This window comes from Ambystoma mexicanum, chromosome 1q, assembly GCF_040938575.1.
Source record: "Ambystoma mexicanum isolate Mex_15411 chromosome 1q, UKY_AmexF1_1, whole genome shotgun sequence".
In the NCBI taxonomy this organism is placed as follows: Eukaryota; Metazoa; Chordata; class Amphibia; order Caudata; family Ambystomatidae; genus Ambystoma; species Ambystoma mexicanum.
In genome coordinates, this window is record NC_090922.1 from 822,819,273 (window position 1) to 822,847,044 (window position 27,772).

The 27,772-nt window shown below is 45.6% G+C and overlaps 1 protein-coding gene across 7 annotated transcripts in view; it reads right to left on the bottom strand.

Moving 5' to 3' along the window:
* Positions 1-27,772, bottom strand: part of CACNA1E (calcium voltage-gated channel subunit alpha1 E) — a 3,100,882-nt gene that overhangs the window by 147,092 nt on the left and 2,926,018 nt on the right. For all 7 annotated transcript variants that reach the window (XM_069641436.1, XM_069641438.1, XM_069641434.1 and 4 more), the window contains one exon: positions 17,471-17,578. In XM_069641436.1, the coding sequence (XP_069497537.1) occupies positions 17,471-17,578 (108 nt within the window). The remainder of the gene's footprint in view (positions 1-17,470; positions 17,579-27,772) is intronic.

The following is a 27,772-nucleotide window of genomic DNA, read 5'->3' on the forward strand; positions in this document are numbered from 1 at the left end:
GTCTGTCTAAAAATTCCTCATGGAAAAAGGTTAAGCGTTTTGCAGTGCCCCGAAGCCCCTTAGGGTGCATCGACTGGTATGGCTCACGGTACTGCGTGTCGTGTCCTTCTCCCAAAAAGTATAAACAAATCCTGTGGGGGTCAGAAACGGACATTGTGCATCTAAAGTTGATGTAGGGCCTAAACCCAAAGGTCTTCATCGGATTCAGCATGGTGTGAAATGTCACAAACCCCCAATGAAGCGATATGCCTGAAGCATGCACAGTGCACAGCAAAAAGGAACTAAGGTCCACGAGGTGAGAAGCTTTGATATATGCTGGCCCTGACATCATGATCGGCATAGGGTGCATGGAGGTGTTGAGCAGAGCTGGAGCCACGCTGCGCCCCCTGGCGGCAGGAAAGGTTCCTGAAAAGCAGCTGCACTGGGAGATCGATATCATAGATGAGGAATCCGTAGGAGAAACGGAATCCTTCAGAAAAGGGCGATCAGAACAAGCCAATCAGAGCTCCCCATAATTTACTTGTCAGTGTAATGCTCTGTGTAGTCACCAATGATAGGAGTACTCCATGTAATAAACTAGTGACCTCTCACACCATTGATTCAGGGCACGTCATGACATATACGATAACAAGTGTAACCTTTTTGCTGGGGCTCCTTGAGGTACCAGGGGACCAATGATGTCAATCTGGGCCTGTGGAAAAGGTATCACAACAAACACTGGCAGAACTAAGGGAGCTTTAGACAACTACCTTGGGTGTAACCTGGCATGTATGGTACTATCAGCAAGAAACCCAGTGCACATAAGCTTGTCAGGATACTCTCTCTCATTTTACTGTGGTCAGTGGCCGATCAGTGCCACTAGCTGGTACTGTAGTGTAGTCACAGGCTACTCGTTGGGGTCAATGTAAGGCAGTCCATCTTCCCAGCACATCTTGCACTAGGATCGAAGTCTCTCTACCTGGTACCATCAAAGGCTTGAGCTTCCTCAGCCCACCTCATGACGATTCATGGATTTATGCTATTCAGAGGGCCACAGTATGCACCTTCTTTGGCTCTCTTGGGCCAGAGAAGCAGCATCTTTGGGTCAGTCACCTATCTGTAGTTGGACAGGGACCAAGTTTGGAAACTATCCAAGGACAAGTTTGGAGGACTACTGAGTGCAGAACCTTAGATGGGGATCAGAACTCATTGTGCGCTCTTTGCACCTGTCTTTTTTGGGCTTAACTCAGTCTAACTGTTGGGAATGATTTTTCTTTTTTGCAGCTTTCCGATAGCTTTTTTATTTATGTGAATGAGGTCTAACTCATTTTGTTTTAGGGTTACTGGTAACTACTCAAAGCTCCCAGAGTATGCAAATCCAGTTCCTAAATGACGTGTATGGAATAGCAGTACTAGCTGATATATGGCTAGCAGTGCAAAGGAACATGGTTTCCCCTTTCCTTTTACTTTATGGGCCTTTTTATCATATTCATTTCAGCCCAGACAAGATGGTTCCAGTGGTACTTTATTTTAAAAACTTTAGGTGCACCTCTTTTTACTGTGAGATAGTCGTTTTACCACTGCAGTGGCCAAAATGGTTAGCCTAATTAAGCCCTTTCATTTGGCTCACTGTCTTTGCTGGCTCTCTTCCTCCCAGGAATGGGTAGTGTGGTGTCTTGGAAGAAGGAGTCATACTCTTTAAGGACATTTTAATTCACTTTTTTTTCAAATTATAAGAAAAAAGGCCTATCTTTCCCTATTTCTAGAGGGAGTTTGCTACCTATCTAAGGGAACTAAAGATTCATGTCTGTCGTCATGAAATCCCAAAGAAAGAAAAGTCCTCAGTCCAAATCTAATTCTACCTGACCCTACCACTAAGATAACTAACTTAAACAAATCCAGGAGATTGGCTTGATTTCCCTGGTTTACCAATATCGTCTGACAGTCTCTTCGTATCAATGTCTTTATTCCTTGTGCTGCTAATCTAGCATGATGTTCAGTAATAGTCTCTTTTTATCTCTTGGATTAACTCTTGTAGCTCTTTTACAACAGTCTTTGGTTTTGTACTCTCTTTAATGATGTCTCTATGACAACTTTCCTTGTAATACTTTCTCACATTCTTGCTGGAGGTTTGAAATCTCTCATGATCCAGGCCTTACTCAGCCTGGCTGTGGTTTATTCCCACTTGGTATTTCCCGCCTCCTGGGTTTTCTCTTAGGAACTATTTTTTTCACTTGATAGTCATGTCTGTCCTTCTTTATTATAAGAATTTATTCTACAGTTTCTCCCCTTTTCACCTTGGTGCTCATATGGTAACTTCACTCCTTTATCTGGTCTTTGTTCGGGGTCTTCATAGATTTCCCACACAAGGTTATTCAGTCTCCTCTTTATCAGCTTTACACAGCTCCAAATACACAGGTTTATATTAAGTAACTCATCGTGAGTATGAGTTTCTCTTCCTGTCTTCTGCTGACCCTACGGCCTCCCGCTTCTCTCGTTCTCCCCGTTGCCTCTCTGTATGTCAGGTAATGGTGCAGGCCTTAGCATTCACTCGGGTGATCCTCTTCGATACTGCCTTTCTTGTTCCGTCGTTTCATCACGCTCCCTTTTTCGGTTTCTCTTCTTTTTTTTAAACATCTTTTTATTAAAGGTCTCACTCAACATTTACATCGGCACTCAGTCAACATATCATACGGTTTTCTTTACAGCAATATCATCATCACATGTTAAGCAGTACACAGTTCACATATCTGTTTTGCTGTCCGAAAGCATGTCACATAGATACGTCCTGAAGGGGCCACAGATGTCCTTTGGTCGACATGTGCTAGTTTGGGTGGGCACGTATTGTTCCTCACATTCATTGATATATGTGAGTTCACGTAAAAAAGTGTTCATGGTAGGGGGTTTCGGGCTTTTCCATGCTTGAAATATACATTTCTTGGCAATAACACATGATACATTAAACAGTCTTCTAACTTTTTCCGAACATTTACCAATATCCTCGAACAAATATTTTTGGAGAGACAAATGCGGGGGGTCTGTGTGACATCAGTCAGCATGGCAGCCACCATCTCCCAGAACCGTGCCACTGCCGGGCACTCCCAATACGTATGATATGATCCCGCTTGCGGAATCCCGCATTTGGGGCAGTTGCCTGAGTCGTCTGGTGTGAATTTAGCAACTTTAGCAGGTTTATAGTGCAATCTATTAAGGATTTTGAATTGTATCTGGCGCAGTCCCGCATTGAGGGATACCTTTTTCGTGAGCGCACAATATCTGCCCCATTTGTCATCAGGTATTTGCATTTTCACATCTGTTTCCCATTTCTCTTTCACCCGGTTGGTCGTGGATGTGTGGGTCTGTATTGTCTTGTACAATTTGGAGATTCCCAGCCCGCCCTGTGTTGTGACCAGTTGTATGCAAGGGTGGGAGGGGGGTTCGTCAGGAAAGGACGGCCAGCATGCTTGATATGCAGATCTCATTCGATAGTACTGTAGTGTTCGGAGTGGGCCTCCTCCCATGCCTCTCGTGAATACAGCGAGGGTTACGAACTTCCCCTCTATATACATGTCTCCCACCTTCATCTCTTTGGCGGGGTCCCAGGCCTCCTGTATACTGCTGTCAAATGTAGGGGGAATGTTTGGATAGTTCCATAGGGGGGTCTCGGGGTTGTATGGAATTTCTATTTTCAATCTTTTAAATATCGCCCCCCAGGCTCTCACGGTGCTGCTCACGGGGTCAAATTCACATGAATCTTTATGCCTTATATCATAAATGACTGATCTAACATCTGTGGGTGTAGTGGTGTAATCCTCTATCGAGGTGTGAGGTGAGTTGTCTGCATCATCATACCAGTGTCTTGCGAACTGCGCCTGCGCCACTAAGTAATAGAGCTCGAAGTCTGGCGCCGCCATTCCCCCTGTTTCATATGGTTCTGTCATCTTTTCCCAACATATCCTGGCCACCCTCCCGTTCCAGAGAAATGACACCGCCATGGACCGAAGCCTGGAGAAAAATTCCTTTCCCGGCCATACGGGAATATTTACAAATAGGTATAGCAGTTTTGGGAGCACAATCATTTTAAGGATTGCAATTCTACCGTGTAATGAAATTGGAAGGTGCCTCGAGACCTGTAGTTTGGTATTGATGGTTTGCAGCACCTGGTCATGGTTATCCGTATAAAGGGTCTGTCTATTGCCTGAAACCAGCACTCCCAGGTATCTAATGTTTCGTTCTGACCACTTGAGGCCGCACGTCAAAGCCGGGCTTTTCGTGGAGGGGTGAGCAGAAAGATTTCTGATTTGGAGTTGTTTATTGTGTATCCGGAATATTGTGCGAATTCGTTAATGTCAGCCATGATGGGGTTGATGTTTTTATCTGGTTCGCGGACATATAGCAGTGTGTCATACGCATATAATGATATTATTTGGGTGGCTCCTTTCATTGCGATACCCCTGCTTTTATGTCTCAACCGAACTGCAGCTGCCATGGGTTCTATTGTTAAGGCGAAGAGAATGGGGGAGAAAGGACACCCTGCTTGGTGCCCCTGCCTAGTTCGAACAACTCAGATATGGATCTATTTGTGCATACTTTCGCTCCCGGGGCAGTGTATAGCAGTCTAACATATTTGATGAAATAGGGGCCCACCCCAAACGCCTCGAGAACCAAGAAGAGGTATTCCCAGGAGACTGAGTCAAAAGCCTTCTCGGCGTCAAGAGACACCACCACAGCCAGCTTGTTTGGGTTTATTTTGCCATTATGCCGAATAACCTGCGCAGGCAGTGGACCTTCGGGGAATGAACCCACTTTGGTCTGCATGTACCAGCGTTGGCGTTATGGGTAGCATTCGGTTTGCCAGCACCTTCGCAAAGATCTTAGCATCCACATTTATCAGTGATAAGGGCCTATAGGATGCCATATCTTGTGGCGGGCATCGTGGTTTAGGCAATACCGTAATTATAGCCTCTTGCATTGTCGGGGGCAGTATTTGCTTTCCCAAGGCCTCTTCCCACAGTTCTAACATTACAGGGACTAGTTCTTCCCAAAATTCTTTATAAAATTCAGCACCCAGTCCATCTGAGCCCGGTGCTTTGCCAGATGTGAGCTCCTTGCTTGCCTCGGTGAGCTCCTCTGCTGTAATAGGCTGCTCTAATACCAGTTTACTTCCCTCTGGGGGTTTTTGGAGGTATAGCGTAGTGAGGTAGTTTTTAATCTCAGTGGGGGATTTCCTATCTCTATTCGCATAAAGAGTTTTGTAATATTTAACAAATTCATCGTTTGCTCGCTTGTAATTATTTCATTTTGTGTCGTTTGGATCATGGTGATCGGGGTTGATTGTTTTTCATGTTTTACCAAGTTGGCCAACATTTTCCCTGCTTTATTACCCTCACCATATCTGCGCGCCCGGGCTGCTATGTATTGTATTTCCCGCACTGCCAGCCTGTCGAAATCTCTAAGAAGTTTGTGTATTTTGGCTCGAGTGTCCCCGCTATGTGTGCGACTGTAAGTTTCTTCTAGTTCGTTCAATTCCTTCTCCACTCCCTCCAGTTCTGTATGTATGCCTTTCAGTAGGCCAGTGGTTTTGGATATCAAGGCCCCTCTTGCCCAGACTTTAAAGGCTTCTCACACTGATGATATGTGGTCTACCGACCCATTGTTATCTGTGAAGAAGTTGGCAATTTCAACGTGCAGGGTTTCGACAACATTCGGGTCCTTAAGTATATCTCTAGGCATTCTCCATCTCCAAGTTGGTCTAGGGGCGTCTTTCAGAATAATCTCCAGTATGACCGGGGAGTGGTCCGATAGCGTGCGGGGGAGGATTTCGCAATTTTGTAGTGCAGGTGCAATGTCTGAGGACACAAACCAATAATCTATACGTGACTCACTATCATGCGCAGAAGAGTAGAATGTATACCGTTTACTAGTTAGGTGGAGTACTCTCCAGGCATCAATTAGGGACAGTTGCGAGAGGATTTGTTTCAGGGTCAATGCCACTCTAGAAGGTGTCCTGTTCCCTTTGGAAGATCTATCCAGGGCCTGGTCTAGTGCGACGTTAAAGTCTCCCCCCCATACAACATTAGTTGCGTCGTGTTTAGTAAGGATCTCAAGCATGTGTAAGTAGAAGTCAGGGTCATCTAAGTTGGGGCCATAGGTGTTCACTAAGGTTATTTGTTTCCCGGCTATTTCCCCCAGACCAGTACATACCTGCGCATTGGGTCCGCCAAGTGGCCCTTGGTAAGAAAGCCCAGCGAGTGATGTATGAGGGTGCAAACCCCTCTGAACTGCGAGGAATAATTTGTTTAGTATCGCATTTGGCCAGAATTTTCTCATTAACCAAGTTCTGTGCGTGTGTTTCTTGCAACATTAGAATGTGTGGCCCGTCCCTGGTGACATAGCTGCCCACCTTCCTGGCCGTCATTGGATTGTTTAGGCCTTGGACATTCCATGACATTAGTCTTATCTTTAACCCATCACCCATTCTTTATGTGAACATAGTGTAGTATACTGTAGCAATCTTGATTGTGCAAGTTATCAACATCTGAGTGGCATCAGTGCCCGCAAGACCGTATTTCAGTTAACCCACAACTTCCAACAGTGCGTGCTATCCCCCAAGACTCAAACTCGTCTAGGTAGTTGCAATAATACAAAACGTCTCCGCTTTCCCTAACACCCCCTCCACCCACATCATCTGCCCCAACTTGACGATGGACCCTATATCAACTGTTAGGAACATTCCTGTGGGTGCTTCGTTGCATCACGAGGCTACCCGACCGGCTCACGGCCCGCTTCACATTACTTGGAGCCCTCATGGGGGCCAAACATTTCCGAAACCCAGAAGGATACTTGCATGAGACGGGTTACTCGGCTAGGTTTCAGTTCGCATCTGCAGGTGGATGTCTCCCGTTCTGGTCTGGTCTGCGACCCTTAGGGGGCAGCGGAATGGTGGCCTTCACATAGGCCAGGGCTGCAGCAGGAGTCTCGAAGAAGTGTGCCCTTCCTCCATATTGGATTCGTAACTTGGCTGGGAATATTAGTGCATATGGGACTTGTCTTGCTCTTAAAAGTTTTTGAACTGGCTCATATGACCTACGACTTGCCTGGACTCTGGTGGCAAAATCCGGGTAAATGTGTATACGGCTTTCTTTGTATTGCAGTGTCCCAAGTTCCCTTGCCATCTGGGAGATTGTGTCTCTGTCTCTATAATTGAGCATTCTTGCAATTATCGTGCGGGGCGGTGCCCCAGGTTTCGGCACTGGAGCCAGTGTGCGGTGTGCACGTTCTATTAGGAAGTGTTCTGAGAAGGAGTTTGCTCCAAAAACGGTTTTGAGGAGTGTTTCAACACGTATTTCCATTTTGTCTTTGCCAAATGACTCTGGAACTCCAACGATGCGCACGTTGTTTCTTCTCGAGCGTGATTCCAAATCCTCACACTTGTTCTGTAGTCTATTTAGGTTCTCTCTGAGCTGGGCAATGTCTTGGTCATGGCGTGCGACCGTGTCCTCCGTAGTTCCAATCCTGTTCTCTGCCTCCGTTAGTCTCAGATCCTGTTTATCAACTCTAGTTTTTAATGTTCCAATGGTCGTTACGATGTAACCTTAGTATCCATGTATAAGGAGACAAACATTCTGAGAAGCCCTGTAGGCATTCCAGTATTTGGCTGCGATAACCGGGAAGCTGCAGCCTCCTGCTTTTTGTCGTTTGAATCTCTGGGTAGTCAAGTGACCTGCATATGACGAGCGGTTGGTCTAGTGGATTGGACTTTACAGAATTGTTTTGTCAGCAGGACAGTGTTGGATAGACATTTATGTGTTAATGATAATATTTGGAATTTAATACGATCTCGCACTGGTAGCCAGTAGATGCTTCCCTTGAGACTTGGGCCCTCATTGCAAGTTCGGCGGTAACCATGCCGCTATTGGCGGCATGGCTGCCGCCGAAATCGCATCGGGGTCCGGGTCCTCGGAATGAGGACTTACCGGGCCATTCCGAGTTCGGAAGGCCCGGTAATCCCTCCCTCCAAGGACCCGGACACTGTCCTTCCCCATTCCCATTTCAGCCCCCATAGGGCTGAATGGGAATGGGAGAGGGAGCAAACAACGGGCCATTACGAGATGGCCCGTTGTTTGCTCCCTCTTCCCCTCGCGGGACCCGGTAAGCACGCCTGGTTTTCCCAGGCGTGCTTACCGGGTCCCGCGAGGGGAACTCGAATGCGGTGGTACGGAGTGAACGGCGCCGGCACCTTTTACGGCGCCGTTCACTCCGTACTGCCAGGGTCGTAATGAGGCCCTTGGTGTTGGTTTCTATAATTGCCCCCTTGTTCTTTTATATTCCTTTTCCCCTGCCAAAACCTGTGAGCGTGGCATTAACATGTCACTCCCCCACCATTGCAGACTTTATTGGTACACAGATCAATGACTTCTATTGATTCGCTGGGACATATTACAATGGTTCTAGTTACAATGGCCTTGGGAGCATTAATACGTGTTTGGCGTTTTTTACATTTCTTTTTCTTTTCATTTCTGCAGTTGTTGTTCATGATACAATCATCAGCAATAATAACAGGCTAAGCATTAATGTCGTCTTCCCCATTGCCCACCAGGGAGCAGCTTAGTTCAGCCTCGATAACTACCACATCACCAACAATAACAGCAGCCGAACCCAATGCCGCCTCTCCAGTAATGGCGGAAGTTGCAGCAGAGATCGCCTCAATAGAAAAATCCTGGGCACAGGTGACGTTAGGGAGGGGTCGAGGCTGCTTAATCAACTCCAATATCTGAGCTATCCACTGGGAATGTTCGTTAGTAACAGAACTAATTAGATCACATTTTTCAATCAAGTCTCATTGGGAGGTTGCAGGGTTCTTGGAGCCTCCTCTCTTTCATTGTTTTAGTCCATAATCTTCTCAGCAGTATCAACGCCTCAGTGGGTGCCTCTCTGCCAGACACAGTGGGCCTCATTACGACCTCGGCGGTAGCCATGCCGCTATTGGCGGCATGGCTGCCACCGAAATCGCGTCCGGGTCCTCAGAATGAGGAATTACTCCCTCCAAGGACCCGGACCCTTCCCGATTCCCATTTCAGCCCCCATAGGGCTGAATGGGAATGGGAGAGGGAGCAAACAAGGGGCCATTACAAGTTGGCCCGTTGTTTGCTCCCTCTTCCCCTCGCGGGACCCGGTAAGCACGCCTGGTTTGACCAGGCTTTGCTTCCTGGGTCCCACTAGGGGACCTCGTAATGAGGCGGTGCGGGGTAAACCTTTTACGGCGCCGTTTACCCCGTACCGCCAGGGTCGTAATGAGGCCCAGTGTCTGCCTTCATCGGTTGGGTCAACTCCATGCAAGCGTCCAACCCTATGCAGTTAAGGCACTTTCATTCTGCTCCATCCCCATTCATTTGCCATGGTTTGGATTTCGTTGGCAATGTGCTTTTAGTCTGTGAGCTGCATGCTTGTTTATGCATGCTGGTGACGCACATAGTTCTCTTCAAAGCAGCACCTCAGTTCAATCACTAGCTTACACCAGTCGTAAGCATAGTTGAATCGGTCAGTGCATGATTGATGACGGGGGCACGTTTACATTAACGACAGAAATGTGTCGCATTAGGAAAACTCATATTCCGGTAACAAAATTATACCAACTCCTGACGCCAGTGGTCACAGCATCAAAATCTGATAGTCACAAGTAAATAATGAGAAACATGTTTAAATACAGTGAACAACTACAGTGTTATCGAACGTGGAGGTCCCTACAGTAATGTGGGCAGTGAACCACTTTAAGTCTACCCATGGGGAATGCCATGTTCAGTCAGAACAGACCACATGCCTCCATTTCCCACCTTTACAGCCCGGGGATGCCATGGGAACATGCTGCACATTTCTAGAGGGAGCTCGGCTTAAAGCCCTTCAATTTCCCAATTGCTAATATACTCAGGAGTGAAAATGTGATGCCCGATAGCCTGTCCTGACTGCGGGTAGTAGGTGCTGAGATGATGTTGGAATGTGGGACAACCAGCAAAGCAGTAATGACTGATGCATGGCAAGTTGAATGACTGTCTGATCAACCAAGTAAACACACTGGTACTGGAGGGATGACCGAGGAGACACAACAAAAGCAAGGAATAGACCATCCGTTGGGAAATACATGATGAGTTAGGTATTGTAAATGATAAGTTACTGCAGGGGTGCAAATTATTTCCACCGGAAGGGGTCAGGCGATGAGCCTTGATCAAGAGGGACATCTAGGCAAGAGCATAAGCAATGGAAGAATAAGGCAGACATATTGTTGGCTGGTCATGGATGGTCCAATAAGAAAAAGAGAGAATGCACTTAGCTCAGGCACACACAGCAAAGGTATTCATGAGGCTTATTTGGTCTCCAGAGCAGTGGCAAACTGTTCTAGAGTGAAAGTAGTACTAGACGTAACATGATCGTAACACATATTGAGCAGCGATGCCAAGTTCGTTTTTAGTGTTTATTGAATACCACACTAAGCCACAAGCAGAGGCATGATAGCTTTCCTAGAGAATAATGTGTTAATAGGTAGCTACCCTCAATAGATAATCACAAACAACAGTGTATAGCTAATATCTGCTGAAATATCTGTCCTAAATGTTGTGCCATCTCTCTCTCTCTCTCTCTCTCTCTCTCTCTCTCCCTCTCTCTCTCTCTCTCTCTCTCTCTCACTTGCTCTCTCTCTCTCTCTCTCTCTCTCTCTTGCACACACATGCACTTTTAGCCCCAAAGGTCTTATGGAGCAGGTGGAGCGTTGCAAAGACAGCCTGCAATTTGCCTTGGCAGGGAACTTACCATGGAACATGACACTACAACAGATAGTGTGGGTGCATGTTACCACCTCTCACACCGCCACTATAGTGAATAATCTGATATTGAACTATAGCTACTTGTGAAGATGTCTCATAATTTCAGTGACTTTCCACACAGGAGGCTGGGTGGGACAGGAAGTATACTGCTCATTCTCTTCTGGCCAGGAAGGGACCTTGCCTTCGTATCGTCACTGGTTTGGACAGGACAGAGTAACCTACTGTGTACAACATTTGGCACTCGCACATCCACTGAACAGTTCAGCACTAGTGGGAACTCCATAAATTGTATGCATGGGCTCGACAAAGCCTACATGTGATGCCACACTGCATTTACAGCATCTTTGCAACCAAGCAGCAGGCCCATCGTTTTCCTTCTCCCTCGAGGATCAGCCACGGGGACAGCAGGCCATATTGGCCCTCCCTTATCCTCAGGCACACTCTTAATTCACTGTGATATTCATTCCTTCTTTTGAAATGGGTCCACTTTTCATTCCACTGTTTGAGATATGCAGAGGGTGAACATCTGCTATGGCTTACTTCCTCTGGATGGCAAAGGTGATGGGACAGTTTTTGTCAAGGACACACAAAATTAAAACACAGTTCTGTTGATCTGAATTATTAAAAAAGGCCTATGGTTCCACCAGGAAGTTAAGACTGTGCTCTTTCACAATAGCTACGTACTTTTGTTATAACACATGTCTGCTCTAGAGCACTGAGGCCACCTTAGTGGTTGGGGTGCACCCTATAAATATCCTGAACTAATAGGTAGTTAGTCATCTGTTTCATTGGTGAATGTAATTATCTTACTTCATAACAACACCTCAATTAGAGGTAGACTAACTAAGGAAGGTGCCTTGCCTCGCCCCATTCAAACATGCATCGGCTTAAAGCAAGGGTGCATCCTGGACCTGTCTCTCTTCAATGCATACATTTCGGACATTGCACAGGTATGTGGAGAGATGACTAACCCTATTAAGTTGGGCCACTTGAAACTCAACTGGCTCGCCTTTGCAGATGATTTGTTTTTTCTTGATGAAACCCCCATTGGTATGCAGAGAAAGTTAACTTTGTTTTCTAGCTATGCTATTAAGCTATTAAAAACAACTTTTTAGTAAATGGCTCTAAATCGAAGGTTGTAATTTTTTCCACAAAAACCAAACCAAAGACAATGGTTCGGACAGTGGGCAACCAGAGACTGGGTTTAACTCCCTCGTTTAGGTATATGGGTTACAATTTGACAAATATGTCAAGATGTGTTGTGAGGGAGGCTTTGAAAGCAAAATCTACTCCTCTAATCACCCAAATAAAAAGGATTGACAACAAATTGTATACATTTTCTCTCCTGCCGCTTTTAAAGTGGAACCACCTTCCTCTATGGCTTGGACATGACTTTGCTGGAAGTTGGCCCATGTTTGACATACTCCAGGGGGTTATGTGGAAGGAGACTCTGCACTTGCTGCAATAATACGCCATGAACTAGGTTTGTCTCCCTTAGTTATCTGATGGTTTGGGGAAACTTGGTTGCATATGCCAAAAACATTTAATTTGTAAACTCTTTGTACGTTGATTTGAGCATTATTATGAGCTCTAACCCTGTCTATTCTCTTAACAGTTTCAGAAACAATATGCATAAGGTTTTGCTCAGAATTCAATCGAATGAGGAAGAATGTTTGTGTAATCTTGGTAAAACAAAGATTGGTGGCAGACCGTGGATTCTCTGAGCACATTCAAAACATATACTGAATATGCTATAGGGTTCACTATACTTACCTTGATTTTCGTTTGAACCAACTCCCCACACTTGAACGTGTGAGGGCTTGGAAGTTTCGATCATGCAAGCCATTCAGTTGTCGATTCTGTAATCAGATGAATGTTTTGGAGACCTTAAACACTTGATATTTTTTTGTCTGGCAATTAGGTTTCTAAGAACGCTGCACTTTAGTGTTTTCTTGTCAGCACACCCAATGCAAATGGGGGATACACTTTGGGCTTGCTTGATGCAAGGAGAAAGTGATTCTTTAATTTTATCTTTATGTAGATGTCTTAATGATCTTTCTATATTCTTTGATGTATTGACTTAAAGCATTGATTTATTGTAATCTTATTGTATTTCTTCCCTTCTTTTTCAATAGTTTTTTTTGTAAACATTTTATTTGTTTTGCAACAAACAAACAGTGCACCTTCACATGGTGCATACACTACTCAAACCCCAACATCCCCTCTTTTCTTCCCCTCCCCCCTTTAAAGTCTCTACAAGGGGACAACACGGTCCACTAGTCCACATCTGTCTCTTCTTTTCCATACTCCAGGGAGCTATCCGTGTCCAATTCGTCGGGTCCCAAGCCCGTTAGTGATGCAATCAAATGCTGCCATGCCATCAACGTTTCTGCTTCCTCTTCACCCCCTCTATATGCTGCCTCCCTCCAGACCACTGTTTCAGCCTTGGCCCACTGCAGGAGGGCCCTCCACCAGGTATCTACCTTGGGTCTCGCCTGAGCTTTCCATCCCATGACTATCCTTCGTTTCGCTAAAATATAGGCCAGATCTTTGAGCTTGCACACATGCTTGAGTTTTCGTGGTCTAGGGAAGCCCCCCACCATACATGCCCACAAGGAGTCTACCACCAATTCGATCCCTTTAGTAGCCAGTCGGTCTGCTATTTCTCTCCAATACCTCGCTATTTCGGGACAAGCCCAAAACATATGTACCATCCCCGCACTTTCTGCCCCACATTTTGGACAATGCTGTGTAGTCGCATTTGCAAATTTTGCAATTTTCTTAGGGGTCATATATGCTCTGTGAGTGATATACAGTTGAATCTGTTTTAATCGGGCATTCCTCAACACTTTTTTATGGTACCCTTGCATCCTTTCCCATAAACCATCATTTATTGTCTCTCCACTCTCTTCTTCACAATCTCGTCTTGTTTGAACTACCTCTTTTCCCACTTTGGACATAGTAAATTCTGGAGACCTCGTGTCCCCCGTCTGACACTGCTTGGAACATTTCTATGGCCTCGTCCGGCTGCTCGGCCAGTTATACTTCTGACCACGTCTTTCTTTGTAGTGCCATCAGCCTCACATAGGTGATATATTGCCCGCTGTGTAACCCTGTGGCCTCTCTTAAGTTAACAAACACTATTCTGTCCCCTCCTTGCCACACATCCCCAATTGGAGTCACCCCTACCGGTTCCCAGTGTTCCCTTATGGCCCGTTTCAGTTGGTCGTCTATCCCCTGCAGTGTCACCAGAGGGACCTGCGGGGAGCACAGTATCTGGCTTCCCAACTTTACACAAGTCCTTTGCCAGATCTTCTTTCCCAGGGTCAGTAATGCCACCCTCTTATTTTTCGGTGACTCTGTTACCCACATCTATAGGTTCAGGAAATATGGTGTGCATTCTGCCCTCAATAGTCTGGACTCTGATGTGGTGTCATCAGAAAACCATCTTGCTACATATTGCATTTGGCCTGCTAGGTAGTACACTTCAAAATTGGGTAGTTTGATCCCTGCCCGATCGTGTGAGTTTTGTAATTTCCATAGGGCTACCCGATTTCTCGTGTTGTGCCAGATGAACCCTCTGCACATACTATGAAGTTTATCGAAGAAACGTTTAGGTATTGAATACGGTACATTTGCAAAATTGTGTAGCAACCTGGGCAGTACTATCATTTTAAGCAATGCCATCCTTCCCATCCTGGTTAGGGTCAACATTGCCCAAAATGTCATGCTGCGTTGGATCCCCTCTACCGCTTTCTCTGTGTCATTCTTGTGTTCATCTTCAACCTTGTAATACACATTTATCCCCAGGTATCTAAAGGTGCAAATTTTGCCAATTCACTTTGTAACACTGGGAGCGTATCTTGAGGTATCCCTATATATCTCCCCAGCGGGACTATCACTGACTTTCGTGGGTTTACTGTTATACCCGATAATAGTGCATATCGATCTAGTACCTCCAGTATATATTGTACGTTGTCTTCGGGGTACCTCAGATACAATAGCATATCATCCGCATACAATGATATCAGTTGCTGTCCGCCTTTGGTAGTTATGCCCACCTCCCAATAATGGTATCTGAGGAAGGCTATCAATGGCTCCAGCGCCAGAATCAACAGCATTAGGGACCAGGGGCAGCCTTGTCTAGTTCCTCTGCCTAGCTTCCATCTTTCCGAAACCACCGCCCCTGTCTGCACTCTGGCAATCGGTGCACTATACAACAGTTTAACCCACTGCAGGTACATCGGTCCCATCCAAAACTTCTCAAGAACTGCTAGCAGCCAGGGCCACTTGACAGAGTCGAAGGCCTTGACTGCGTCCAGCGAGACTATCGCCAGAAGATTATCAGAAATGCTCCGCTGGGGAACATATCCCGTTTGGTCATGGTGTATTAGGGTGCTAATCAGTGGTTTCAGCCTGTTTGCCATCACCGCGGTAAGGAACTTGCTGTCCTGATTTAACATTGACAACAGTCTGTTAGATCCGCAGTCAGTTTCTATTTTGCCTGGCTTGAGAAGCGGGATGATGACCGCTTCTCTCAGAGTCTCCGGCAGCCTGCCTCACGCAAATGCTTCATTTAACATAGCCTACAAAGGTGGAAGCAGGTCTTCTATATATCTCTTCTAAAATTAGCTCAGGAGGCCGTCGGCTCCTGGCGCCTTATTGGTAGGTAGGTTAGGAATTACATGTTCCAGTTCCACCAGTTCCAGTGGTGCCTCAAGCCTTTCCCTATCGGGTACCTCGAGCCTGGGTAGGCTGATATCTTCCAATACCTCGTTTATCTCAATTTCCTCTGTCCCTATTTTATCGGTATATAATTTGCGATAGTATTTCAGAAAGCACTCGTTCACCCCCTCTTGTGTGTCTTTGAGTATGCCATCCTCGCGGCGCATCTTCCGGATCACCTGTCTTGGGGCCTCACTCTTACACAACCAGGCTAGTAATCTGCCTGGTTTATCTCCTTCCGCATGTTGTCCCTCTATGTATTTCCTATAGTTGAAGTTACATAACCTCTGCCAGTGGGATTTACATTTTTCAGTTAGGTGTTTTATCGCCGCCATATTTTCTGGGGAGTCCAGCCTTTCTTGCATTTTATCCTCGATCTCTCTTTCTGTGGTTTGTAGGTCTGCCATTATGCCCCCCCATTAGCCCAAATGTCTTTGATATTGCTGCCCCCCTTATCACCACCTTGAATGCTTCCCAGAGTGTGCCAGCTGACTCAACATTTCCCTCATTTAGTTCAAAGTACTCCTGTATTGCTTTCCTTAGATCTTCCCTGAACATGGTATCTTTGAGAGCTTCTGCTTGAAGTTTCCATGTCGGTATCCTGGGCCTGGATGGCGAAATCTGCCATGTCACCGTCAATGGCGTGTGATCTGTCAAGACTGCCGCTTTGTACTCCGCATAGTTAATCTGCTCCACCACGGAACTAGACACTAGTATGTAGTCTAACCTGGTGTATAAGTCATGGAGGGCTGCGTAATGGGAGTACCCCCTGCAAGCGGGGTACAGCTTCCTCCAGATCTCCGTGAGCTGGAAATCATGCATGAGTGTGGTCAGGGCCTTCTCCGCCGGGCTAGGCTTGGTTCTTTTGTCATCTGATCTATCCATCTTGGGGTCTAGTGTGCAGTTAAAGTCCCCCCCCCAACTATGACCGCTCCCTCCATGTATGGGCTGACGGTAGCGTACAGGTTTCTGAGATAAGGTGCAGTATCATTGTTCGGGGCATAGATATTAATCAGGTTGACCATTTTGTTACCCACCATCCCTTTTACCAGTACCATTCTTCCGTCTTCTCTTGTTTCCTGTTGCAACAATTTGATCGGGACATGGGGCACAATCCATATGAGGACCCCCCTAGCATATACTGAGTATGTGGCTCCTATTGTGGTTCCTTTCCATTTCCTTTTCATCAACTCTAGTCTCTTCTTTTAAAAACCGTATCACAATTAAAAAAAAGAAAATATCCTGATCTAAACTCCCAGACATCACATTTGATCCCTCTGTACCATATAGATAGGAAGGGGCAATACTAAAGCTGAGGGTTCGCCTCTCCCATGGAATGGTGCATCGTTCCACTTGAAAATACCCCAAAAATATGCATGAAAAGTGTCTTGCAGTGAGAAGAATTTACAAAGCAACAAAAAAATTGGAAACAAAATATGTCATGAATATCGCAATAAATAGTAGTGATGGATGGTTGTATTGTGTCAACAGATGTAGATGCTCGAAAGTATTTTTGTGTTGGTGCCCCTATTCCTGAACAGGTCTGATAGCAGAATTCTTTGGCCGCTTATTTATCTACTTCCCAAAGTTATGCTAAAATACCATAGTTAATCCTGCGCACAAAAGGCAGGTTGCAAATCACTACTGAGGCTTCGGCTGAGGCACTTCCCCACTTGGTCAGTAGGTATGCACATCTACCAGCTGCCTCTATCAAGGCTCCAGTGAATCCTATTTCTTTCATCAGATCTTGATTCGTGAGGCCAAACCACTTCAGTTTTGCTGCTGAAAACCCACAAATAGCGTAAGCCTTGCAATTTTGCAGAAAAAGAAAACAGTCGGTGGGTTTGTAAGGTTCTAGTGCAAGATTCTCCTGCCCATTCCCTCTTCCAGAATTCGAGTGAACCACATCCTAGCTTGCATGGACACTATGGAGATGTTATCTGGCTTACCTTTTGGCATAGGTACAAGCAGGTCCAGCATTTTCTGGGAGAGATGTGACCAAATAGCCAAGATGTCTTTTTGCAGCTCCACATCCAGCTGCTGGCGGTCGGCACCCCCTATAATAAAAAATTAAAAGTACAGACACTAGAAACCTTTGGGAATGGTCAATGAGGACATTTAAGACCCTGCTTCCAAAACTCAAAAAATGGTACCCAACATCCAAACTGCAACACCCAGGAAATTGCAAAAAAGAACGTGGATTTCACAGATTATATATTATTCAGAAATTAATCTTGTGAGGATCAGCACTAAACATACAAAACTCAAAAATCAAGTGCAACATTGAATATCCAACATACAGAATATAGTTGATGACTTGATAAAAGGGCAATATGCAGTCAGCACAACTCAGAAAATGACACTGATGGGCAGGACCCTTGAATCATGCCCTGGTTTGATGTCTATGATATTTGATGTTAGTGTCTAAACACTTGTGGTGACGACCATGGGATTGGTATTAATACAGAATTGAATATCCTTTGCAATGCATATTCAATCACAGTTCTTACAACTTAGAACAGTAATGGTTTCTATCCTGCTGTTAAACTGAAGTAGGGCCTCTTCTATTGGGCAAGCTATCATCAATTTCTGGATGAGAAACACATGGCCCCAGCTCCAAATGCATGTATAGTTTAATTTAGTTTAAAAGTATTAATGTTACATTACAGAAAATAAAAATCACAGAAATGTAGCATTCAGGGTGGCAAAATAAACGTTAACTTGGCAATCACAATGCACTGTTCACAGTCACACACTGTGCTCAGAGACATGACAAGGGTGACAATTCAGACTTTGGTTTGTGTTGGCCATCAAATCAAAAGTAAAACTAAATGTAAGCAGCATGGGTAACTACCAATTTTCCTTGGCAGTTCTGTTTCTCAATGCCCTGTTGGAACTGATGATGCATGCATGTCGTCTGTGATGTCACATGTGGTGTCACGAGCAGTGCAAGGCTGTGGGGGAGTTATGGATGCTCCGGGTACCCTTACTGGGAAATTTCTCTACTTTTTATGTTTTACACGGCTGCTACAAATGCCCTTCCACTAAAGCTTTTCAGATACCTTCTAAGATGTTATTACAGCTGGTTAACTATGACTTTAAGGTCTTTCCAGTGAAGCGGTGTTGTTTATGGTATACACCAACCGAATCATAGTGCAAATACACTAAATAAGGAAAGGATATTAAAATCAAACCAAGTCCATTTAAATTGTCACTGTATTACTTATTTACCATAGCCTGCTTCCATGCCCAGTGGCCACTTGCCTAGGGCATGGTGTTGGCCATGCACCTAAACAAGACCCCATGCCTAAATAACACTTTGCATGGGCATCCCTCATGGACAATTTCCTTGCACCATGACGAGACACAATGTGCAAACTTTGCATGACTGCAGTCATAGCCAGTGCGGATCTTGCCTCAGACATCTTAAAGAGATCCAGTACAATGTGCATGGCCATCATGACCCCAGAAAGAGCCTTTGGTCATGCCTACAGCACCACAATGGGGCATAGCCCAGCACCTCAAAGGCTAAATGTACCCAATAGGCATTTGCTAAACCTATGATGTCCACAGACTTGGTCCGGACCCACAGATCAAGATTAAGGGCCCGACCTTAGGTCTGCAGAAACAATCTAGGGGCCACAGACCTAGATCTGCTTATGTTCTTACCAAATAGGCCTTTCTTTGCTTTTTTATAGGCATATTATGCTCCTCCAATTTACCCCTAATGCTGGTAAGGGCTGCAATCTTCCCCTTTAAATTTGTTATAGCAAAGCAGTTCCAAAATGTCCACTGTCTCCCACAAAACAGCATAGCTTTCTTTTGAGTGTGTAACCAAATTGAGTTTTACTGATTTTTTACTGAAATTCGGAGACCGAGACACAAGTGCAAACCCAAATGGAATAATCGTGTTCCACAATAGTGGCATGCAGATCGACTGATTAGCCTACAAGCTCAAAATAACTATAAATCAATTTATTTTCAAAATTCATTTTTATTAGGTTATTTCAAGACATATAATCTCAAGCTGTAACAGAAACATATAAGTCAAGTAGCTTCAGAAGAAAAGAAATCACATGGACATTGTCAAGTTAACTTTAACTCCCTCCCCACCTCCAACCTCACCTCTATCCCCACACCCCCTGGGGACACACCGGATAAAGGGTAATACTCTTTAAGGTCTTAGCATTTGGTTTCGTGGGAGACCTTGTTGTCAAGTTCGCTTCAGCTCATTTATATGCTTCAAGGAATGGGGCCCATTCCATTTCTCTGTTCGGGGAGATCCCGTGGATGGCACCTGTGATGTTTTCCATTTCGTAGAGTTCTCGAGCCTTTCGGGCCCAGGTTAGTTCTGATGGGAGGGATCTGGCTTTCCAACTAATAGTAACACAGACCCTGGTTGCCAGAAGGAGAAAGTGCGGGACACTTATCCATCGGCCTTCTTGTTCCTCAAGCCCGAATAGTACCAGTCTCGGGTCACAGTCTCGAGTGATCCCTTCACGTTTCCTGATCCATATCAGCACTCCCTTCCAATATATTTGGGATTTGGGACATGACCATCACATGTGCCAGTAGTCCGCGGGGGCCTCACATCCCCTCCAGCATTAATGGCTTGCTTGGTCAAACATCTTGGAAAGTCTTATGGGGTCGTACTGCAATCTGTGCAACAGTTTTATTCCGCTTAGCTTGTTCTGTGCCGAGATGGAGGTTTGCTACGCAAGCCTACACATTTTGAACCAGAGTTGATCGGACATCAGGGGGCCCAAGTCTTTCTCCAATCTTTTTTTCAGTACCCCTATCAAGGATTTATATAGGATGGATGTGAGGCCCCTAGTTGGGCAGATAAATCAATGTTACTGCAACTGTGAGCAAGTCTCCAGCCTGTTCCTGGGGTTCTAAGTGGGTTGACAAAGGGTGTTGCATCCCCCGCCAAGCTACAGGATGATGGGCCTGGGGCGATATGGGGAGGAAAACCTGGACCCCATGCCAAAGAAATTGGCTCTGGACCCCGCTCACCAATCCAATTATGAAAAAATGAAGCTCTTCCTAGGAGGACTGAAAGTCTCAAGGAACACAGACACACACACACACACACACACACACACACACACACACCCTGGGTAGAGAGGAAGTCATTTTAAACCTCCAGAGTGTTGTTTCCAGAGCCTCAATACCCAAGTTCGATATATCTTTAAAAATATGTTGCTTTCTGACCATGGGTTTAACTGCAGTTGATTCAAAGTAACAAATATGTTGTCTCCTAGTAGAATGTTCTCCTGCTGAGGATACAACATTGCAATCCCATCAGAAGGCCTAATTTTCTAGGTATAGGATGAAAAGTCTACAGACTCCACCAAAAGACCTAAAACACACACCACGAAAAGTTCTAACTACCAAAAGTTTGAACTTTTCGTGGTATGTGTTTAGGTGTTTCGGTCTGGTTGGTATGGGGTGTGGGGGGTGTCCCCCACAACACCTCGCTTTCTACAGTGAGCGGGGGTTACAGGGGACCCCCCACCAGCCCCCTGCCAAATCCAGGGGCTGCAGGAGTGCCCTCCGCAGCACCCCACTCACTAAACTATACAGTATAGTGGGCGAGGGTTGCGGGGGACACCCCTGCAGCTCACCCGAGCAACAACAACAACAACAAAAAAGAAAAGGACCCTGCGGCGCCGGTTTACGATCACAGAAGTGAAAGGGAACCGGCGCTACAGGGACTCAGCGCGTCTGAAGGAAAGGTAAGTAGGGGTGTGGGGGTGTGGTGGGGGGGTTTTAGGGGTGTGAGTGAGGGTGTGTTTGAGGGTGTGTGTTGAATCTGTGTGATTTGTAATGGAAATGTTTGCATGGGAAATGTACAAACATTTTGTATTGCGTACATTTCCCATGCGAACATTTCCGTTGCGGGAAAATCAGCCGTAGACAAATCACATAGATCCATTTTCTACACATTCAGGCGAAATTAGAAGCGCACCAAGAGCTTTTCTAGCATAATATTTACATACTGGGGACTTAGGGGACCAGGTTCCTGCATACGCAGCACCAGAGAGCGCCAGAAAGGGCAGGGTGGAAACCAATATGGTGGATAGGCCAGATGAAGGCTTGGTCTGTCCCCATGCACCCAGAAGCAACAGCCAATCCCAACCCTCCCCCATTTACAGGACACTGGTGCAGACAAGTAACCCAGTCAGTAAAAGTGGGTGTTTGGAGGAGAAAAACCCTCAGAGTTTAGAAAGTGGATATTGAAGGTGTGAAGAGGAGGTGGAGCTGGAAAGAAGATTTTGGAATAGAGTCGAGGGCCAGGAGAGTGCATGGAGGCTGAAGCAGAGGTCCAGGATACTGGTTGAGAACTGTGAATGCGTAGAGGATCAAGGGCCTAGGTGTGGTTACACTAGGAGGGACTCATTCTGAATAGAGGCCCGGGAGGTGTTAAACGAGATCTAGAGGCTGATGAGGTGCTTGTAAACTAGCAGGAGGATTGTGGTGATTTTGAGGAGAAGGGCGGTGGGGGAATGTTGAAAGTGAAAATCAAGTGTTTCCTAAACAGTGTTGAAATCCCCCTGAAGGAAGTTGAGAGACTAGAGAAGTACGATCTGGAAGTGAGTAGCGAGGAGGTTGAAATCACTGAGTGGGAACGATCTGAAGAATGTTGGTGACAATGCAGAGGAGATTGGGAAAGATCTGGAAAACCCACTTGGAGAAGATGAGAAGGAGGATGGTGGAGGATATCGGGAAGCAAATGGTCTCAAGTAAAATGCAAATGGTGTCAAGTAAAATGAGTTTGTCGGAGACATTTAGCAGAAGTGTGTAAGATACCAGCAGGATGGAAGAAGGGGCCAAATATTTGTATTACATAATAAGGAGGTGGATGGAGAACATCAAGGGGATGGACGTTGTCAGGAGAGGAAGAGGTGATAGGTGGAAAGGTTTCAGGTCCTTGGCAAAGAGGTTTTGGAGGGGAGTTTGGCCACAAGTAAGCAAGGAGGAGGTGGTGGTGGGAGGAAGGAAGCAGCAAAGTACAGAACAGTAGGAAGAGGAAGATAGTCAGGTCCAGGATTTTCCAGTGGGCTCAGTTGGCTCTATGACGGTAATAGTGGCAGGTGGAGGAATGAGTATCTGACAGAGAGAATATCTCAGCCTCAGAGAAGTGGAGTAGGGGACCATGAGCGAGGCACTGGGAAGAAGGGAAAGAGAGGTCAGGTACACTCTGCGCTGTTGGAGACTAGAGGACCCTCCTTCATGACTTGGCAGAAACACACAGAGGGTCTCATACACATGACAAAAGAAGGGTCTTCCCACCCTTGATACTTCCATGAATGGTGAGTGAGTGTGTAAATCAACCAGGGTGCTACAAACCTGACCAAGAACTGTTGTAGACAAGTGAACTTGGACTCAGGACCACTGCTTGGACATCATTTCATGTTCTCTTGTCTCATTTGGTGAGAATCCAAAAACGTTTGTTTTGCCCTGCAGGTTATCCTGGTTCTTTGACTTTATGTTTGTGAGCAGTGGGATTTCTACTGAAGCGCCCCTGTCACTTTCACTGCGTTTAATGGGATTTCCTATGGTAGTACATATGGCTCCTAGGACATGGGGCCTTTTAAGCATCACATTTTGGTCCCAGGTTGATTTTATTACTTTCAAAGCTGTAATTTAGTTTGAGTTTACCAGGGGTACAAGTCATCTGTACCACATTAGGAACTCAATGTAGCAAGACGGTAGCCATTGGGGTTCTAACGCATTTTCCGAGCCCAACTCCTGGTCATTTTGTTTTGGGCCATCCCTTTGTCTGTGGGAACCACGAGGCAGGCCTGAAATTGCTGCTGTTCTTTCGTGGGCTCACCCTGAACCCATGCCTGTACCCTCCAGAGCAGTTTAAACTGGCATAGACTGGCTTTCTGCCCCAGGCGAGCCCAGTACACATCTTGTGTGGGTCGACCTGATTGCTCACTGGTTTTTAGGTGCAGCCTGATTAGCTGGCCACCAAAACATTTGTGTACCTGCCAGGTGTGTGATTGGAGGGTTGGCTAAGACCAGCCCCTGGGTGAATGTGTTCATCTAGGAGAGACTGTGTGCATTCCTCACAGATCAGTGTGATTCTTAACTGACTTGCTGGAGGTTTTCCAAAAAGATGGACAGCTGCATGGAGACCAGGTATTGCCATATTGGCTGAACCCTGACTTCTTTGACCTTGCTCCGATTTTCTTCTTTTGGCTGCCAGAGTGCCTTGTTGGGTTTTTTCTCATCTGTCCATAGTCCTCCTTACTGGCTGTCCTGCGCTGAGGCAATTTCCAGGTGTTTACTGTGCTGCCTTCCTATTAAACCCCCCCTGGTCCAACTGCCTTAAAATAGAGCACATCTTGTCCCTAGAAGAGTGGTGAGCCACCACTACTCCACCTCAACTCTATTGTGAGCCATCTTGGGTCAACCCCATCCATTGCTTCCTTTGTGGAAACATTCTTTGTTGGATTTCCCACTTGTGTTGACCCTCAAGCTGCCCAATCTCTTTGGTCAGATTCCTAATTCCTCCTGGTGCCTTCTCTGTCATTGCTTCTGGCTTGTGGATCATAGTCCTGGGTACACTACAATGATTGCTGTTCTTTTTAACTGTCTGAGTCATAGTTAGTCCAGGATTCAAGGCCCAGAGTACCAGATCATGCCTCCAGTCCTGTACCTAATAGGTTTTTCTGCCTTTTCCAGATTAACTCGCTTTGTGAGTACTTGTCCCTGGGTATTGATATATTCCTCAGATGTCTACTGGGTCCTGGGTGCTCCAGGGTCCCCTCTACTGCAGTTTGTTATTGGCTTGCATTGGACCACATCCTGCTGTGCTTCTTTCCTTCGCAGACTGGCAGGTTCTCAAATGGGGAACTGAATCTCTTCAAGGGGGTCTCACCCAAGGTATGCTCATGCAGGGTAAAGGAAGAACTAACTTGACTTCAACCCATAATCACAGCTTGCCTATGGACTATTGTCCCATTAATTCCTATCAGGTACTTCACACACTTTTAAACTCCTCTTAAGTGACTTAATAGTGTTCTTACAAGAATGTTGACATTTATTGATGGTCACTCATGGGTCCCTGGAGTTTTACACCCAATACTAGATTTTTTTTAGCATTTGCTCGTGAAGTATTTCTACAGAATGTAATGTAATACATCACTTCACTGCACTCATGTCCATTGCACTGTGTAGGGTTACTGTATTTAACTGTTGGTATATCATATCCATCCAATTCCAGGAGTGTTTGGAACTTTGAGTGCAATTGAATTCTAGCATGTTGTGGGCCATTGGGTCATTGTTTAGAATTGCTAACACCTTCAACCCCTCAAGCTTCTGCCTTCGTGTTACCTTTCCTACTGTGTGTCTTCACACCTTTTATCCTTACGTGTAGCGAGTCTACCAGTAGCCACAGAACACACTTCTAGCTCAGCAGTGGGAAGGCCCTTTACAGTTTTTATGTATATACTGCTCAATGGTATCGAAACTGAAATACTTATTTGAGCTTTGCGTGATTTATGTATAACCCTATGACAAAAAAGTATATATGTCTATGCAGTGTCCTCTTTTGTGTATTCTATTGGGATTAACTTTACCAGTCGACAAGCCTTCTTCCCTCTGGCGAGTGAAGCCTGGCTGCTCAGCCATTAGCTTTCAGTAAAGAGAATATGGTCTAATCTCTGTGTGAACCCTGGTTATCCTTAGGATGACTGCACAGCCCTTTCATAAGGGTTATGGAAAAATCTCCCTAACAACTATGATCCTACCTGGAACGAGGTTTTGAATAGCTCTCTTTTTTGATTGTGTGTTTCCTGGCACCTGTGTACTGTTATATTGAAACATATCCATATTTTGTTAAAAGCCACTATGTGTATGTCTTTTAGGCCTTTCTCCAACCTTTCTGTTTGATACCAATAAACCACAATTGCCCTCCACCTATTGGATCTTGAGTCATCCATTGATCCCTTGAGCTATGACACCATATATCGAGGTGTTGTTTTTCATACAATTGGAGCTATGGCAGCCAAGCAAGGTGCAAGCAGTGGATGGCAAGGTAGATGGAGCCTCACTATTTTGACTGGCAAGTTGCTTTAATTAAGTAGAGTGAAGGAAGGGAGATTGGGTGCTGTCCCAGCAGTCAGGCTTGGAGGTCCTGCTTGAACAATGAATCTTTAACTTGCATTGGTGGTGGTGGTATTGAACAATACTTAATAGCATGGTGTTCTGGGCTGCTGTTATTAGCTTCTCTATTACCAAACTAGCAGTACCGCCCTGCCTTGCATGGGTCTGTAGCTAACATGCTAGTGGGGGTCTGCTATAGCCTTGTGTATGTTTAATTGTGTCATAATGTCCTATTTTTGAAAATCGCGAAATCGTCAATCTCCGAAAACTGCCTATACTGATAGCACTGGGCCAGAGCCCGCTCCACCCCTATTCAGGGTGAATGGGTGGGGTTGGTCCAATGTTACTATCGCCAGTACACCCCAGACTGGTATGCCGACCTTGTGTCCTAACTTCCTATTATTGGAAAAGTCGCAAAATCATCAATCTCCCGTAATCACCTATAATGATAGCACAGGGCCCGACCCCGCCCTGTGCAGGGTGAATGGGTGGGGCTGGTTAGATTTCACTATCGCCAGTACACCCCAGACTGGTATGCCGACCTCAGGACACAATTTCAGCCCACAAACTGTTGTGGGGCTGGAGCCAACAATCTCAAAATCAACAATCTCCTGAAATCGCCTATACTGATGGCACAGGGCCAGACCCCGCCCTGTGCAGGGCGGATGGGTGGGGTTGGTCAGATTTAACTATCACCAGTACACCTCAAACTGGAATGCTGACTTCAGGCCAAAATATCAGCCCACCAACTGGTATGGGCCTGGAGCCAACCCCGAACATACAAGCACACTTTGACAAATATATATAGATTAACATTAGATTTGGCTACAAGGATTGGAAATCCCACCCTGGAAAAGAAATAATCATGAAAAACTTATAACTGCATGTGGGTCCTCATAATAGGTCAAACACAGTACATTCTATAGTTCAGATTCTTTGCTGATGGATCCCTGACCAATCACAGTGCAGAGGTAGTCTGGAAACTGAGCTGTATAGTGAAAGTTGGAAGTCTGGGACGTCTTTTACATTTCTTTCCCATCTAGAATGCAAACAAGATGACAACAAGGTAACAACCTCGGAAAATCTGTAGTAAAGCCTGTTTGGCACTGCAATCCATGGGTTCACACATTAAAAGCACAAGTCAAAATGTAACTGAATTACAGCAGAGTCGGCGCTGAGTCTTTGGCGGCATATTCTGAGTCCTTGACAGTCTGTCTACACTGCCTATACTGCTTGTTGTAGAGGAGGACAGGAGGAGCTTCATCAGTAAATACTGATCCCAGTAGCAGAGCTTTGGGGAGTCAGCGCTGAGTCTTTGGCGGCATATTCTGAGTCCTTGACAGTCTGTCTACACTGCCTATACTGCTTGCTGGAGAGGAGGAGCTTCATAAGTAAATACTGATCCCAGTAGCGGAGTATTTCAGAGTCAGCGCTGAGTTTTTGGCGGTCTTCAGCGACTGCTCAAAGGTTGACCAGCAGGTACTTTATCTCTCATTCTGACTACCTGTGAACCCAAAGCTAAGCAGTCTGTGACAGACTCATTTGATCTATACTGTGGTAGGAAGCTATTTGTCTGAGGGCAGCAACTGGTCTCTGAAACTTGCTGCCGGCAATAGTTGCTACTTCTGTTTCCAGCGATAAACAAATGAGAATAACGGAATTCTAAGAATCCAAGGAACACCTGTAACCTGCTTCACCTGCTTCTCTTATTTCTGCCTTCTGGAGACTGCAGGGTCGAAGTTTTGGCCCTTTTAACCAGATATGATGAGGGAAATTAACCTAGCCTCAAAGATCAAGGCTTTCTGTACTGGTTTGATGAGTCAGTCTAATCAACATAACAATCTACAGCCCACTCCTAAAATAGCTGGCCCATCCTCAAGGTTACCACCAGGGTTTTGCGAGATAGTCCAGCACGAGAATTCAACGAGGGATACTTGGCTTAAAACTGCTTCCCCTATTGTGCTGAGAAACCAGACTACTCCCAAGGAAGAAACATTTTGTGATGACCTAGGGTAAGGTTAGACCTCTACCACCCTAGAACCTCAATGTCTTTCTATAAATAAACAAAGGGACATAAATCAAAGGATTGTTAAGAAGCTTAGCGTGTTACCTTTTGTCACCTGTAGCTGGAC